Source organism: Stenella coeruleoalba (assembly GCF_951394435.1).
Source record: "Stenella coeruleoalba genome assembly, chromosome: 2".
In the NCBI taxonomy this organism is placed as follows: Eukaryota; Metazoa; Chordata; class Mammalia; order Artiodactyla; family Delphinidae; genus Stenella; species Stenella coeruleoalba.
The window spans coordinates 67,018,961-67,037,849 of NC_137147.1; the positions used below are offsets into that span (position 1 = coordinate 67,018,961).

The 18,889-nt window shown below is 35.0% G+C and overlaps 1 protein-coding gene across 1 annotated transcript in view; it reads right to left on the minus strand.

Annotated features, from left to right (window-relative positions):
- The window catches only part of G2E3 (G2/M-phase specific E3 ubiquitin protein ligase), a 65,084-nt gene that overhangs the window by 4,876 nt on the left and 41,319 nt on the right, over positions 1–18,889 (minus strand). Inside the window, 5 exon segments of the mRNA XM_079909470.1 lie at positions 6,429–6,601; positions 10,320–10,501; positions 12,325–12,632; positions 13,566–13,695; positions 13,802–13,926. Coding sequence (XP_079765596.1) covers positions 6,429–6,601; positions 10,320–10,501; positions 12,325–12,632; positions 13,566–13,695; positions 13,802–13,926 — 918 coding nt within the window.

Genomic DNA, 18,889 nt, shown 5'->3' on the forward strand with positions numbered 1-18,889 from the left:
TTGCTTTTAACTTTCACCTTACACCTACCTTTGAAGCAAATTTCAGCCAAACTTGAGTTCACCTTTATAATTTTACTTTTAATTAAAATGAAATATTTCAAGCTTATATAAAAATCCAGGAAATAACAGAAAACCATGACTGCAAACTTGATTTTGAAAGACATTAACATTTTATGTTTGCTCAGATTATTTTTAAGAAAATATTCTATTCACTCAACTAAATCTGCCCATTCATCAGTTTCCCTTCTCTCCTTTTACAAAGAAAACTATCTGAAACTGCTATTTACCTATTCTGAAATTTTTACTATAGCCTGCATTTCATTTTAGTTTCACTATATATGTATCCCTAAAAAATAACTAGCATTGGTTTGCTTGTTTTGAAACTTTCCAATAATGGTACCATACTGTATACTTATTTTTCTGCAATTTGCTTTTTTGAGAGTAATTTTTTCTAATTGTTATATAGTAATAGTTATTACTACATTTAGGAAACTAGTTCTGTCACTTTATTTTGGGCAACTGTACTGAATTACAAAAAAATTTTTTATTCCTTCCTGCCAATTTTTGTATTTTTAAAACAAAATTCCAATTTACCTTCTATTTAAAAAGTTACACTAATTCTTATTTTTTAAATGGTTACCTCAAAATTTTAATCGGCATATTTGAAATCTAAAGTGAATCAGGTATTTACCCTCTTCCTGAACAATACAAAGACCTTAGAACACTTGCAACTCTGGTAGCTCTCTCTTCCTATGCTACTTAAACATTTTGTTCCACCTTGTATCATAAATCCCCAAAGTAAACATTAATTTTTTGTACAATCAGTGTTTACTCTAAAATTAACAAATTTCTTTCGTTACCATTCCTTCTCACTTGCACACCTCCCTGTTAGTGTCCTTTACCTCTTGTAACCTTGCTTTACTCTTTACAGAAGCAGTTCTAAGATTATTTTAGTTGGACAGTCATCTAGACTACCAATGATAATTTTAATTCTTCCAATCCTTAATAACACTCACTTATTCATTTAGTCTTGTTGCTCTACTAGGACCTCCAGCATATTGTAGAAATGAAGGGGGTAATTATATGTATCCCAGGCTTGTCATGGCCTTAAGAGGAACGTCTATCACACTTCATTAAGGATAATGTTTGCTGAATCTTTACTAGCTAATCTTTATAAGGATATTTCAAATTGTTAGCTTAAAATTATGTATAAATGTTTAAATGTAGCAATTGCTTTTTTTGCATGTATAACTGTATGAAGATTGTTTTATTTTTCTCTTTTAATCTATTAGTGGAGTGCACTAAAGCAAGATTTTTTTTTTGATGTTCTACCTGCCTTGCTTCCTTTCATAAACAGTCCTCAGAACTGTTAATAAATTTTGAGGCCATGTTGCTAGATACAAATATATTCAAGACTGCTGAATCCTAAAGAATTTGTTCTTTTTAACACTATTAGGGTCATTTAAGGACAAGGCTTTTTAAAAAGATTATTAGAATTTCTTTCTCTCTTTTTTTGCTTTAAAGTCATTTATTTGCAATGCAATTTAAGATCCTCTGTTTTTTAAATATGAATATAAGCTATTTACATGTAATATAATTACCTATATGTTTTCTATCTTATGTTTTCTTTGAGCATGTGTTTTCCCTTGCTTGTTTTCATCCCTCTTTTTCTGTTCACTATATGATTAAATATGTTTTCTTTATTTCTATCCCCACCCCCATCAAACTGGTTTGGAAGTTACACACTCTATTCCTGTTATTTTAGAGTTTTTCCTTAAAATATACATACTTGGCTTAACAATCTTAAGGTAATTAATGCTTCCCCACTACTACCTCAAGAATACAAGTTCCTTAAAACAATAAATACAATGTCCATTCTCTTCTTACAGATGAACCTTTAGCTAGTATTTTAATTATTTTAACCATTTCTTACCAAAACTTAGTTGTCTTTTAAATGGCCAATGCTTGTTTTTATTTATTCAGGTTTTTTCATTTCTTTGCTTACTCCTGGTGCTTGTATCTTACTTTGTCCTTCTGGGTCCAATTTCTTTCTTCCTTAAGTAGGTATTTTATTAATCTCTCCAGGAAAGAAGTAAACCTGTCTCAAAATGTCTTTATTTCCTCCTCTCTCTTGAATGATAACGTAACTAGCTCTGTGAAGTTACTATCTTGGCTGTCTGTTTTCAACGTTGATGTCACTGAAAAAAAGGCGTCCAATATAATTGATGCTCATTTTTACAATAATGTCTTTTTGCTCAGAACACAATTTCATCACAAAGTACACTATACTTCAGCATGGTAAGCCCTGTGAACCTGAAGAACTTCTCAAGCAGCATTTTCTATAATATTGCCCAGCCTCTGTCTCTTTTGTCAAATATATGTGTGGGTGCTCTTATTCTAACTTTCATGACATTTCTTGTTTCAGTCCTTTTCTCTCTCTTTCTCTTCAATGGCCTAGCATTTAACAACCACCAAGTTTCATTTCCATGATCATTTTTGTTTCTGTTTCGTTTTCCTTGTTTTTCTGTTGGTTGCTTATTTTTTTGGATTCCATTTTTATCTATAGTGTTTTGAGTGTATTTCTATGTGAAGATTTTTTTAAAAATGTAATAATTTACTGCTGCCAACATTTTATCAGTTCAAGTATAGAAACATTACTTCCCTTCATGTCCCTTTGCCTTTTGCTGTTTATAATTTCCTAAGTATTTCTTTTATATACATTATGAATCACATTAGAGAATGTTATAATTTTTGCCTCAGCCATCAAACATAATTTAGTAGACACAAGAGGAGACATGCTTTTATTCTTTTCATTATTCTTTCTTCCTTCCTGATGTTACAAGATTCTACCTTTAATAATTTGCTTTCTATTTCAAAAAATTCCCATAGGCATTCTTTTAGGGTAGATCTGCTGGTGACAAATCGTTTAGTTTTCCTTCAAATAAGAATGTCTAGACTTCTCTAAGCTGTGTCCTTGCTGAGATCCCCAGCTGGTCTGCTTTCATCTCTCTACCTCTCAAAAGTCTTCTTAAGTTTGTTTTATAAACACTGTTCAGGGTTTTTAACTGTGCTTATCAGGAAGGATAGAGAGAAGAGTGTCTATTCCACATTATCCACAACTGGAAGTCTATGATCATTTTTCAACTTAGAAGCACTATTTGATTCATTTCACATTTTATGTTTGGGTTTTTTTTTCTTTTAAATCACTGTAATAACTTTTTATGTCTCAGTTTGTCCTGTTATTTAAATCCTTGATGTGCTATTCCCAATACTTGCTGTTTAGGATGGTTGTGTTTTGTCTTTTATTGGAACCTCCTCTTCTTTAGCAATGTAACTTTAGCATTCCCATCAGGCTCAGGCTGTAGAAATTTCCCTAAACACTGTTACGTATTTGCTTTTGCCTGGCACTCTGTAAGTACTACGAATCCTAAGACCAATTACTTTGTTAATGTCTTTGGTTCAGATTGGGGTCCATTCAGAATGCCAAACCCAAGTTTGGGGCAAACTGAGGGTTCTGATTTCATATGACATTTAGGGTACCATGGCTTTTTTGTTTTTAATAGATCTTTACTGGAGCATAATTACTTCACAATACTGTGTTAGTTTCTGTTGCACAACAAAGTGAATCAGCCATGTGCATACACATGTCCCCATATCCTCTCCCTCTTGAGCCTCCCTCCCATCCTCCTTATCCCACCCCTCTAGGTCATCTCAAAGCACTGAGCCAATCTCCCTGTACTATGCTGCAGCTTCCCACCAGCCAATTATTTTACATTCGGTAGTGTATATATGTTGATGCTACTCTCACTTCCCCCCAACTTCACCCTCCTACCCCATGATGAACCTAGTTGCAGGGCGGGAATAAAGAGGTACTATGGCTTTTGATTTCCTTGTTATTTCTGACATCTACAGGACTCTTGAGCTTTAAAATATTGTTTTTTGCTATATGATTTATCTTTCACATAAAAGGAGGGATCAGTCTTCAGCTTCTTTTCTCTTGCCCTCTTCATCTTGATCTGCCTAACTCCTATTTATAAATCAGGGTTTAATTTAAACACCACTTATACAGATAGGGAAGCCTTTCCTGACAACTAGACTACTCATACCTATAAACACACACACACACACACAAAATAAACAAACAGCAATGAATTATCTAACTTAGCAATGAGAAAAAATCCATCTGTAGACATATGAATTCCTTGGGAAAAAAATATTTTGTACATCTATGTCATTAAGAGATACATTTCAAATAAATTTTTAAATAACTATCAAAATTTATAATATGTTTGGATTATTCTATGTATTAATCATAATTATGAATGGTAATTCTAACTGTAAGAAAATTTTGCTATGTAAGAGTCTTATAGTCAGACACTGGATACATTTTAAACAGTTATGTAACAGTGTTACTTTAATTACAGTATTAAAAATACATTGGAGGGCTTCCCTGGTGGCTCAGTGGTTAAGAGTCCACCTGCCAATGCAGGGGACATGGGTTCGAGCCCTGGTCTGGGAAGATCCCACATTGCTGTGGAGTAGCTGGGCCTGTGTGCTACAACTGCTGAGCCTGTGTTCTAGAGCCCGCGAGCTACAACTGCCGAGCCCGTGCACAGCAACCGCTGAGGCCCGCGCGCCTACAGCCCATGCTCCACAACAAAAGAAGCCACCGCAATGACAGGCCCGCACACTGCAACGAAGAGTAGCCCCCGTTTGCCACAGCCAGAGAAAGCCCGCGTGCAGCAATGAGGACCCAATGCAGCCAAAAATAAATAAATAAATAAATAAATTTATTTAAAATATATACATATATTGGAAATTATATCCTTTACAACTGTTTAAGCTTATGATATCATATTAAATTTTAATTTGGAAGAGTGCTTTAGTTCTGTAGAGCTCTAAAAAAGGAATAAGGACCATATACTGTCAAGTAAAAAATGAGGAGGAAAAAGGGTGGATGGTATGTTACTATTTATGTAATAAAAGAAATGAATATACACACACACATATACTCATATATTTATCTGCTATCAGTTAAAAAAAATAATGGAAGGATAAACAGTAAAAGCCACTAAAATAATTACTTCATAGGGGATGGAAGGTAGGTGTGATAAGGATGAAAGCTATACTTATCTTAACATAATCTGTATGACAGAACTGAGTCCTTTCAATGTACTATCATTATAGATTTGACTTTGGAATCATGCAAACATTTTATATAATTTTAAAATAAAATCAAACTTTAATAAAAGTCAATAAAAAGAAAAAATAAGATAAAAATGAAAATAAAATGTATACCCAGTTAGTAATATAACAACAAAGAAAATAACTATGCCAAATGACTTTAAAACACAGTAATTTGACTGCATAGCCCTAGAACAAAAAGAAATAGAAAAACAAGTTTAACCTATTTTCAATAATGTTATGTTACTGATGATAATGTTGGCATTATCATTCTGTGACTACTATTTACGAAATGTGGATTAAATCAAGGAATTACTTCATGCTCTAATTCATCAATGTCTTTGAGAACTGGGATTATGAACATGGGACAAAGGAAAAGTCAAAAATCTTGTAGTAGTGAATCTGAAGTATCAGTAGAAACCTATGATGTATTTTATCTTAAAAAAATAAAAAAAAACCCAACAAAAAACCCCTATATTTCTTCTTTTAGTCCACTGAAAAGGCCTAGAAACTATGACCAACGTGGCAAAAACAAGCATCCCTAGCATCCAGATTGTGGATTTGAAATACCATTTCCCATTCAAAGAAACAAAGCTCATTAGGCCAGAATGTACAAAAGGAGCATGAAACACCTTGTCATACCATATAGCAAGAAGGCTATCAAAGACCATTAAGGGTCAACATCAAAAGAACTCAAAAGAAACAACATAAAGAGGTTTATACTGGTTAAAGATGAGACAATCTTAACTTCAGTAAGGATAGCCAACTATAACAGTTTTGAATACATTAAATACATAGATTAATGATACTGAAATTTTAAAATTTGCTTGAAAATAAAACTGGAGTCAGTAACAAGGGAAGGCTAGCTAAATGAGACTGGCCACTGGTTGCTTGATAACTGTTAGATCTGGGTGGTGATTACATGGTGTATCACTCTGCCTACTTTCATATATATTTTAGGTTTCCCACTATTAAAAGAACAGCAGCGTGTGAGAACATAAAAATAATTTTTATTTAGAAAAATTAATTATAAATTGAGATAACGATTACTTTTCCTACCTAAACAGTACACATTTAAGCAATTCTGTGTAGAATGTAAGAACAGTATTCATCCTTAAGAGGTTAGTTTGAAAGCATTAGTTTAAAATAGCATTTACATTTTATCAAATATATCTCACATTGCAAGGCAATTAACCACTTTAAACATGTAATTTGAGAGAATCCTTAACATATGAACAACTTACCTTTCAAAAGGTGCTTGGACTCTCTTAATTACATGATAAACAAGTATGTCTTTTGCCAACCTATATTTATCACTTAATGATGTTATAAGTCTTAGGCATCCAATAAGCTCTAGGTAGTTATAATATTCATTTAGTAAAGAGTTTAAGTCAGCCACAGTTGCTGCAGTATTTATCTGTAATGAAGAAGAAAATACACCCAGTTTACTCATTTACTTGTGAAAGATATTTACATTTCAAATGACACATTACTTTATACTCAATTCTTGAGTACACCTGGGTGAAGTGAAAGTATACTAAGAATTATTTTCCTAGAATAAATGTCTGATAATCCAGTTTAATAAATACTGTATATTTCTGCCAAAACCTAGGTTTTAAGAAATCTAGACTATAATGCCACTTTAATATAGGAAATTACTTCCATAAAAGGCGGTAACTGATATAGAACAGTTACATAGCACTAGAGAGGCAAGAAAGAGGACCTGCAGAGATTTCATGAAAGAAAGAATAGCTGAGATTTAAAAAAATGGATACACTCAAGAGTATTTGAGGGAACAACATAAACAAAGATATACTTAACCATTTATGTGCCAGACACTTTCACATAGGTTAGCTCTTGAACAAAGTTACAGAGGGAGAAAGATAAAATTAGGAGGCAAAGTCCATTTGAATGGACAATCTCCTTGCTATTTCTTTCTTCCAAAAAACTCTTCTTCCAGGTATTTACATGATTCCCTCATTTATTTCAGATCTCTCCTGTGACCTCAGAAGTTTTTCCTGACTACCCTGTTCAAACTACCTTCACACTCTAATAGTTGCGTATATGTTCTCGTCCTCCCAAACCCATCACCCTAAGTTTTAGCTAGGCATATAGCCAAACTTACCTTAAAGCTAGTGTGGCCTTATGTGACTAAGAGCTGTCCAATGGGACATGAGTGAAAATGTGTCAAATTTCCCTGCACTCTACTTCCACTTTCTCCCTGTACAGCAAGCTTCAGCTATGAAGACAATATCCTAAATGACTACACAACAAGAGGAAGGAATCCAATTCTCTGGGTGACTTGGTGTATCACAACTGTACCTTAAAACAGGAGCCATTTCTGTAAAGGCCAGATAGCATTTTATGCTTTGTGGGCCATATGGTGCTTGTCACAACTACTAAACTCCACCACTGTAGTGTAAAAGCAGTCACAGACACATAACAAATGGGTGTGTTTGTGTTCCAATAAAACTTTAAAAAGGCAGCAGGCAAGACTTGGCCTACAGCTATAGTTTGCCAACTCCTACTCTAAAATCTAGATTTTAGAAAAAAATAAATATCTGCCTTTTTTGAGCCATTGTCTTTTGGGTCTCTTTGTTACAGAAGCTTAGCCTATGCTTTAACTTACTATACCCCAAGCATTATCTTGGAAAAGATATCCTTCCTCTTATTCTGTTCTATTTTTATAATATATTTTACTACATGACAGTATATTATATATTTATTTATCTTGTCGTTCCTCTAATATGTAAATTCCAAGAAGGCAGGGGCTTTGTTTGGTTCACTACTTTATCTTCAGTGATAAAACAGTATGGGAAACAGGGACTTCCCTGGTGGCACAGTAGTTAAGATTCCGCGTTCCCAGTGCAGGGGGTCCGGGTTCGATCCCTGGTCAGGGAACTAGATCCCACATGCATGTCGCAACTAAGAGTTTGCATGCCACAACTAAGGAGCCCACCAGCTGCAACTAAGGAGCCCACCTGCCACAACTAAGACCTGGCAGAACCAAATAAATAATAAAAACAAACAAAAAACCATATGGGGTACATAGCACCTTGTAGATATATGTATCTGTTGACTAAATCAGTGAAGGAACACTGGCTAGGAGTCTGGAGTTAGTAAAGCCATGAGGAGAGCTCCAAGTGCCCTAATGAAGAACTCGAACTCCATTCAATAGGCAATGAGAATCCATTAGGATTCCTGAGGAAGAAAGCAATGTGGTCAAACCTGTACTTGTGAAAGAATCATCCTGAAGAAGATGATTAGAATAATATCTTAATTGTTTAAACTTAGATATAACCTGAGTTTGGTATAGTAAGCATACTAGAAATAAGAAGGAAAGGCCACTGTTAGAGACGGATGACTTGACACAAACTGATAAATGGAGTATGGAAGAATGAAAACAACCCTGTCTCCAGAATAACTTGGAAATAAATCTCTTGAAAAGAAAAGGAAAATCAGGCAAAAAACCAAATTCTGGGCAAAAAATTATTTCTGTCCTAAACATGCTGTGCTCAATTTGGTAGGAAGACCCAGATCTTATCTGGATATAAACATCTAGGGGCTCAAAAATACAGGTCTGGAAATCATCAGAAAGGTTATAGATGAGGAGACTCTTTCCAAATAGTATAGAAGGAGGACTGTTAAGACAACACTGAAAATTACCTAAGTTTTAGGGGTAGGAAGAAGAAGCATTAAAAAAGACAGTAATAGTCAAAAGTAGGAGGGAGTAGATATTAAAGAAAACAATAGAGATGAATTCAAATACAGTGGTGGTTGCAGAAGTCAGAGGAGATGAGGAATTAGAAAAGAAAGGCCTTTGCATGTGGAGATTTAGATCCCTGCATATCAGCAATGAACTAGCTAACTCAGAAGAGTAGTGGTGGGAACAGAGGTCTGACTGTAAGTTAAATGAGTGTAGGAAAGAGGAAGTGGAAACAATGAAGTTAAAGTACATTTTTTCTCATAAAGAGGAGAAAAGAAAAAATAAATTGAAGGGTTAAAGGGTCAGTTTAAAATACCATTTTAGAATGAGGAGTCTTGGGCAAAATACACATTTCCAGGTTTCTTACTTTCTGGTTTAGAAACTTGAGGTTTAACAAGATTAACCCAACATGCCCAAGGTCACATAGCTTATATCAGTTATTTCAAACTAAAATCTGACTTCTGAGCATTTGTTTTTAACCATTAAACTATACTGCCTATTAACTGAGACAATGGATAGAGTAGGCTTAAGTATGGGACAAGTTAAGGGAAGAAAAGTTGAATTGGATTTCATTGTCTCAACTGTTTCATTACTTTCTAAATCAGTAACACTTGGGCAATGTTACTTATGATAAGTAAACTGAGTTTGTACGGATAACATGTGTAGTACAGGGCTTAATAAATGGTAACTATTTTTTTTTTTTTTGCGGTACGCGGGCCTCTCACTGTTGTGGCCTCTCTCGTTGCGGAGCACAGGCTCCGGACGCACAGGCTCTGGACGCGCAGGCTCAGCGGCCACGGCTCACGGGCCCAGCCACTCTGCGGCATGTGGGATCTTCCCGGACGCGGGGCACGAACCCGTGTCCCCTGCATTGGCAGGCGGACTCTCAACCACTGCGCCACCAGGGAAGCCCATGGTAATATTTTGAGGGGAGGAACGCTGAGTCTCCCCAACTGTTTCCACAGAGAAGAAATTCAGCCTGGTCTTTCTCTCCACCCATCACTCATATCTCCCTGTAGGAGGAAGGATAAATTTTCTGCTGGTAACCATCCTTTCTTCAGCTCCACCTGACGATAGGAAAGTGCACTTTCATCTGCTCTTGAGCATGCAACAAGGAACCTGCCTTATGTTGTCCCTGGCAGGGCAGATAAATCCACCTAGTTCTGAGGAGTGTTAGCAAGCCATTCTGACCACAGATCTAAGTCACATTATCCAACTGGTTTTATCAACATTAAACATGGCACTTTGATCTCTAGCTGCCTGCCCTTTACATCTGTCTATTAAATGGTTGTTAACTTTGTTGGTAAACAAAAATAATGACACCCCTTAACTACTCCACAAAGAGTATTATTCTATTGCAGATCCATCATTTATATTCAAATACACCTAGAACATAGTCTACATCTGAACAAACAGGTACATTTCTTACCCTGATTATAATCTGTGCCACATCAAAGTCTGAGACATCGTCTAAAATTGGTTGGGTACTTTCTGGTCCATAAACAAGGCAGTTAAATAAGGTTTTAGAAAAGAAACCAGGTGAAGGACCACCATGAACCAAAGAAATGGCAAGCATTTTGCCAGCTTCATAGTAAAGATTCTCTTTCAGAGCTGTAAATACAGATAAAATATATCAAATACACTTCTTTTATTATTATATAACCATCATATGTAATTAATACATATATAATAAATTTTAAAATCCAAGCTTTAGACAAATGTATAATAACCTAATTCATAGAAGGTATAATAATGTATAAAATATAAATTTCAACCAAAATATACAATTTTACAAATTTTTTTCTGAATTCAAAGTAACAATCTATTATAGAAAAATATGTAAATACAGAAAGTCTTTTTATAAAATCACCTATAATCCTACCACCATAATAACCAGTGTACACACTTTGGTGTATTTATAATATGTCTCATATGCATATAAATATATACATAAATAGCTTGACTTCTGTCTTTTTCCACTTACTGTATTATAAATTTTTAAAATATTACTTGAAATTATTCAAATATACAGTTAATGAATGCATTCAAACTAATTTACAGATGTGCTGCAATGTAAACCACCCCCTTATTACTGGCTAGCCCAGTTTCAACTACATGAGACACAATGTTACAGTCAACATCTATTTACACATTCTTGTTTATATATCTTTGATTATTAGGATAGATTCCTACATACGGTATTAGTGGTTCAAAGGATATGAACAATTTTAAGGTTGTTGATATACAAAATGGTACAAATTAACTCTCAACACTATATGCTATCTTACCATATCATCACAATATTTTTCAATGTGTCATTAAAAATGTTTTAGCTACTTCGATAACTCAAAAAGATATTATGTAAATTTTCCTTTATTTTTTCTAAAAATTAAAAGTAATTTATTAATAAGTAACATTAACAATACCTGAAATAATAATAAAATCTCCTCAACAATAACCTTATATACTACATATTAGTAGTCACATCTTACAGATGAAGAAACTGAGATCCAGAGGGGCTATGCAATTAATCTAGGGAAATAAAGCTACTGAAGTAGATGTGTACAAACTGAACTCAGATTTTGTGACTTAAATTCCATGTACTCTCTCCACTGTACCAAAACTGCCATGAATTAATAACATACTGATTACTTGGAGCGTTTTTGTTTTTTTTTAAAGGGAGTGTAGAATTAAACTGTGTGTACTATACATAGTACTAATGATCCTTGGTAGTTTCTCAATTATTTCAATGATACTTCAGGCAATGGTGAGGAAGTTCTAAAGAAAACATAGAAGGAAGTCAAATGGGATGATATGTCTTCTCACTCTCTCTCAAATTCCTATTACAGCAAAAGCGGTTATAAAAGCTCCGAAAAAAAGAATGCTAGAATTAACCAGTGTTTTGAGATGCCTGTTTTAATCACATTAATTCCTTACCAGAAGTAAAGACAGAAAAGTATCATATAAATAATTCTGTTAAATAAATAAAAAAAACTCTTGAAAGCAAAAGTATGCTAAAAATCTGTTATATGTGAACCAAAAAATTATGTTATAAAAATCCTAGGTTGTGAAGAAACATGCCAACTGCAAATTTCAAATATATGAACAAGAAGAGCTCAAAAACTCATTCATCCAATTTGGCCACTCTATTCAAATGAATTAAAATTAAGTACATTTTTCAGAAGTTATACTTAATTATAGAATCACTTTAAGTAGGATTTTGCTATAAAGAAATTAAGGATATTCTAAAATAAAAAATGTTTCACTACAAAATTTATTTTAAAAAACATCACTTCCCCCCTTTTCTGTGATTCTATCATTATTTTAGTAACAAAGTGATTATACATTTTGACAGGTATTGAGTATCAATTCTAACCTGCTATCTCTTTCTTAATACATGGTATATTCAGTATGTACAATAATAAAATAGTTACCTTGAGAATTGAGAGACAAGTTCTTTGACAAGGACCCTTCAAACAATGGTGAGTTCTCAAGTTGCTGCATTAAGAGACTTAGGAATTCTTGCTTTGATCCAGGCTGCTCTTTTCCAAAATGATCATTTTCATTAACATATGCTATTTCAATTGTATATGAAGGATTAAAGTTGTGATTTCTGAATCCATCTAAGGCACTATTCCAGATATTGGCTTTGTTGATAAATAATCTTTTAGCTTTTTTTTTAATTTGGAATCCTAGCTCTATTATTAGAGTTGAAATATCTCTTCTAAATTTGCTGCCTTGCCTATAAAACATGAATTTAAACATAGAGGTAAGTACTCTAAAGTACTTTAGGTGTCACAGCAGTTACACAGCCAAATAAAAAAAGAATAGAAAGAAGTTCTTCCCCAACTCCCACCCAAAAGCAAACAATGGCCGCCAGTGGAACAAAAAAGTTATTTGATAACCTTAGTTCTAAATTCTTGATTCCTTCTACCCAATCTTTTACCAAATTAAAATCATCTAATGTTATACAATTCACTGGATTTAGGTATAAGAGTCAAAAGCTCAAACTCTTACCTCCCTGGACATACTTGCTTAACTGCATCTTTTTTTTTTTTTCTAACATCTTTATTGGAGTATAATTGCTTTACAATGGTGTGTTAGTTTCTGCTTTTAACTGCATCTTATTTCATGTTCACTAGATCCTTTAAAGATAGAGCAAATGTAATCTCTGCTCACTGTATGAGAGAACTATATTTTTAAGAGATTACATATTTTAAGCAGAATTCACACTCCTTTAAATAGTACTTTTCAGTTTACACTATTAATTCTCAAAGTGTGGCCCCAGACCAGCAACAGCAGCAGCTGCCGCACCTGGAAACTTGTTAGAAACGCAGCTTCTTAAGCCCCGCAGCAGATAAACAGAATCAGAACCTCTGAGCATGAGGCCAGGCAACCAGTGCCCTAACAAGACCTCCAGACAATTATCTGGACTAACTCAATTATTCCCTGCCTCAGTTTCTCCATCTGTAATTGGAATTAATGTACTCAAAATAATCCTGTTAGGGGCAATGTCCAAGGATCCTCTTTCTACATCAAATTAGGGACTGCAGTTTGAAAAATACCCTTCCAAACTACTCTGAGAACAGCTAATACTCTAAATGTATATAGCTACTTCCCGTTCTAATTTTCTCAAAACAGAGTTTTATATTTTTCTCCAATTCAAAATACACACCTCAGCAGGTCTTCACGCTGGGCTCCAGGAGACTGTCTGGGTAATTTAGGTGAAGATTCCTCCAACAAACAATCAGTTATTCCCACATTAGTGCTGGGTAATGTGTGTTTTTTGGCTTTTTGGAAATCGCCTACAGATTTAAAACCCAATGTTAGTATAATAGGAATATAGGTAGAAACTTTTGAATAATATGCATTTAAATAAAAACATCTTTATTCAAAATCACAAAATATTACCTGAATTGTAAAGAATACCTCTACATTCCAAACATTCCCAATTTTGTTCCCATGATTGTAGTGAGGAACAGGCTAGATGTGTTCCGCGAGAACCACAACACTGACAGCGCTTTATTTCCCATTTGCTGAGGACATAAAGAGAAGCAGATTATTTCCATGTGGTATTAACTTAGTCTAATTCCGACCATCAGCACCACTGCACACCTCACTGTCCACCTCACACACACAGCCAACCCTTTTACCCAAGGAAGGAAAATAAATTATCTGCTTTGATACTGCATTACTTTTTCCTAAAGTTGTTTTTCCCCCCCATTTCATTTATTATGTTTGTAACTTCCTCCTTTAAACATTCTCTATCTTAAAATACTAAACTAAATATCAGCATGTACATGCACATATACCCAAAGTATGTCTGATATGGAAGAAGCATTCAGTAAATACATTATCTTACCTAAAATACTATCTTTCCCATTCAAGGTGAGGAATTATTTCCTATAATAAGCTTGCTCAGACACCCCAAGTACTGTGCAGCTCAACAGGATCCAGACTTACTACGTGATCCGCATTCATATTCTCTCTCATCTTTTCCCCTCAATCCCCCACTCCCAATGTTTCCCCACTGTGTTGTGTGACATGTACCAGTCAGCATTCACATTTTCTGTACGGGTGTGGGTTATAGCGTGCAGCCTCCTCTTTGTTTGGTTATGAATACGTCCGTCTGTACAGAAATGGATATACTCCCTGAGTGTGTGGATATGTGGGTGATAAGAGACTTAGCTGCATAACTTCACCTCTTGTAGGTGTGGGCGAATCTCCCTCTGTGTGGACTTGGGTGTGTAGGGGTATGTCCTCTCTGTGTCTCCCTCTCTTCCCCAGATAGTTCTGCCAACTGATGATGAAGAGGAAGAAAGATGACAGCTAACGAGTGCTTATACACCAGGCCCAGTTCTCACTCTTTACATGTAAAGTTTCAGAAGGTTGGAAAAATTTCAGAAGGTTGGAAAAACCAGTTACCTCCATTTTGAAGAAGAGGAAACCAAAGCATAGAGGGGTAAATTGCTTGCCCAAACAAGTTCACACTGTTAGTAAGTCTCAGAGTGAGGCTTCCAATCCAGTTTACCTGGCTTCAGACCCATGCTCCTAACCACTCCACCATGCTGCCTTTCAGCAAGTTACCTTCCTATCACTAGGATGAGAGGGAGTGAGACTGCAAAGAAAGCATTCAGATAGCAGGATTCTGTGTCCTAGGAGAAAAGGCAAAGTAGTTGCCAGAAAGAAAAGGGAGTTTGGTAGCAAATGATTAGGTGACCAGAGGTATACAAGGAATATGTATATTAGTTAATCAAAATAGCCTAAAATGAATTTAGAAAATATCATTATTAATGAATATATTGCTTCTTAGAACTGTAAAGTGCTTTACTGTCTACAAAGCACTTTATATACATTAATTTCATCTCTACCTCAGCACAACCCTTGAGCAGGGTATTATTAGTATTTACAGATGAATAATCAGGGTCACCAGATCAAGTAACTTAGGCAAGAATACACATTACTTGACATCTTCAATGAGACCTCCGCCCTTAATGAATCTTTAGTCTAATGGCAAAGACAAATTTAAATATTGTCAACTCTATTGTAACAAGCACAATGAAGGGAAAATCCAGCCCAGAACAGGGAATCAGGAATAGTAAGAGCTTCTTAGGGGAAACTTTCCAAAGCTTGCAAGACTTCAGCTGAGTCTTCCAAAATAAGTTGTAGCTCACCTAGCCAAATCACTTTCCATAAGAGATAAGGCTCCCAATATTCTGTTCAGCACTTTAAGTTTGTCATATTAATTAAGACTACATAACAGGGATAAAAATTTATCAAAATTTCAACAAAATTAGATTTGTTACTTTTTATCCTGCATCTTAAAAAATAAAGATACTCTTGATTTCTAATACCCCACACAGTATAGTGTACAGAGAAGGCAAAAAACGATTGTTAACATTATAGTCAACGTCTACGGATATTACAAAAGAGTAATCAATAAATTTCAAATGCCAAATCCTTCTTATAGTGATCCAAAACAAACGCTGATAGATTAACCTAGTTTCTTAACCTCTAGAACAGTGTCATCCAATAGAAATATAATGTAAATCATATATGTAATTTAAACTTTCCTAGTAACCAGATTTTAAAAGGTAAAAGGAACAGGTGAAATAAATTTGAGTATTTCCAAAATATAGTCATTTTGTTTGGCAGGTAATCAATTTAAAAAATTATTAACAAGATATTTTAAGGTCTTTTTTTCTTACTGTTATGGGCTGAATTCTGTCATGCCCAGAATTCATATGTTGAAGACCTAACACCCAGTACTTCACAAGGTGACTGTAGTTGGAGATAGGGCCTTTAAAGCGATAATTAAGATGAGGCCATATGCGTGGGTCCTAATCCAATATGACTGGTATCCTAATAAGAAAAAAAGATTAAGGCACAGACAGAAGGACACAGCTGGAAGGGAGCCATGTGCAAGCCAAGGAGAGAGGCTTCAAGAGAAATCAAACCTGCCAATGCCTTTATCTTGGACGTCTGGCCTTTAGGTTTCTGAGAAGAAAAATTTCTGTTGTTTAAGCCACCTGGTTTGTGGTATTTTGTTATGGCAGTCCTAGTACTCTAAGATACATATAAATCTTCGGTGTGTATTTTACACTTACGACACCTCTCAATTTGGAATAGCCACATTTCAAGTGCTCAATAGCCACCTGTGGTTACTGGCTACCACAGTAGAGCTCTAGAAAACAGAGCCTCATGAAAACACACCACAAAAGTTCCAATTATGCCAACTGCAATAATTTCTGTAAGCAGATATAAATATGCATTTAATAAATATACCTCATCTCAAGTTAAAATTTCTAACATCCTAAGAGCAAAAGTACATTTCACTAAATAGAAAACCTACTTTCTCAAGCTGAAGGTTTAAAAAAGGACACTAGTAGAAATACAAAAGATCATGAGAGATTACTAGAAGCAACTCTATGCCAATAAAACAGACAACCTGGAAGAAATGGACAAATTCTTAGAAATACACAACCTGCCAAGACTAAATCAGGAAGAAATAGAAAATATTAACAGACCAATCACAAGCACTGAAATTGAAACTGTGATTAAAAATCTTCCAACAAACAGAAGCCCAGGACCAGATGGCTTCACAGGCGAATTCTATCAAACATTTAGAGAAGAGCTAACACCTATCCTTCTCAAACTCTTCCAAAATATAGCAGAGGGAAGAACACTCCCAAACTCATTCTACGAGGCCACCATCACCCTGATACCAAAACCAGACAAAGATGTGACAAACAAAGGAAACTACAGGCCAATATCACTGATGAACATAGAAGCAAAAATCCTCAACAAAATACTAGCAGACAGAATCCAACAGCACATTAAAAGGATCATACACCATGATCAAGTGGGGTTTATTCCAGGAATGCAAGGATTCTTCAATATACGCAAAACAATCAATGTGATAAACCATATTAACAAATTGAAGGAGAAAAAACATATGATCATCTCAATAGATGCAGAGAAAGCTTTCGACAAAATTCAACACCCATTTATGATAAAAACCCTGCAGAAAGTAGGCATAGAGGGAACTTTCCTCAACATAATAAAGGCCATATATGACAAACCCACAGCCAACATCGTCCTCAATGGTGAAAAACTGAAACCATTTCCACTAAGATCAGGAACAAGACAAGGTTGCCCACTCTCACCACTCTTATTCAACATAGCTTTGGAAGTTTTAGCCACAGCAATCAGAGAAGAAGAGGAAATAAAAGGAATCCAAATCGGAAAAGAAGAAGTAAAGCTGTCACTGTTTGCAGATGACATGATACTATACATAAAGAATCCTACAGATGCTACCAGAAAACTACTAGAGCTAATCAATGAATTTGGTAAAGTAGCAGGATACAAAATCAATGCACAGAAATCTATGGCATTCCTATATACTAATGATGAAAAATCTGAAAGTGAAATCAAGAAAAAACTCTTATTTACCATTGCAACAAAAAGAATAAAATATCTAGGAATAAACCCCCCTAAGGTGACAAAAGACCTGTATGCAGAAAATTATAAGACCCTGATGAAAGAAATTAAAGATGATACAAATAGATGGAGAGATATACCATGTTCTTGGAGTGGAAGAATCAACATTGTGAAAATGACACTACTCCGCAATCTACAGATTCAATGCAATCCCTATCAAACTACCACTGGCATTTTTCACAGAACTAGAACAAAAAATTTCACAATTTGTATGGAAACACAAAAGACCCCGAATAGCCAAAGCAATCTTGAGAACGGAAAACGGAGCTGGAGGAATCAGGCTCCCTGACTTCAGTCTATACTACAAAGCTACAGTAATCATGACAGTATGGTACTGGCACAAAAACAGAAAGATCAATGAACAGGATAGAAAGCCCAGATATAAACCCATGCACATATGGTCACCTTATCTTTGATAAAGGAGGCAGGAATGTACAGTGGAGAAAGGACAGCCTCTTCAATAAGTGGTGCTGGGAAAACTGGACAGGTACATGTAAAAGTACGAGATTAGAACACTCCCTAACACCATACACAAAAATGAGCTCAAAATGGATTGAAGACCTAAATGTAAGGCCAGAAGCTATCAAACTCTTAGAGGAAAACATAGGCAGAACACTCTATGACATAAATCACAGCAAGATCCTTTTTGACCCACCTCCTAAAGAAATGGAAATAAAAATAAACAAATGGGACCTAATGAAACTTCAAAGCTTTTGCACAGCAAAGGAAACCATAAACAAGACCAAAAGACAGCCCTCAGAATGGGAGAAAATATTTGCAAATGAAGCAAGTGACAAACAATTAATCTCCAAAATTTACAAGCAGCTCATGCAGCTCAATAACAAAAAAACAAACAACCCAATCCAAAAATGGGCAGAAGACCTACATAGACATTTCTCCAAAGAAGATATACAGATTGCCAACAAACACATGAAAGAATGCTCAACATCATTAATCACTAGAGAAATGCAAATCAAAACTACAATGAGATATCATCTC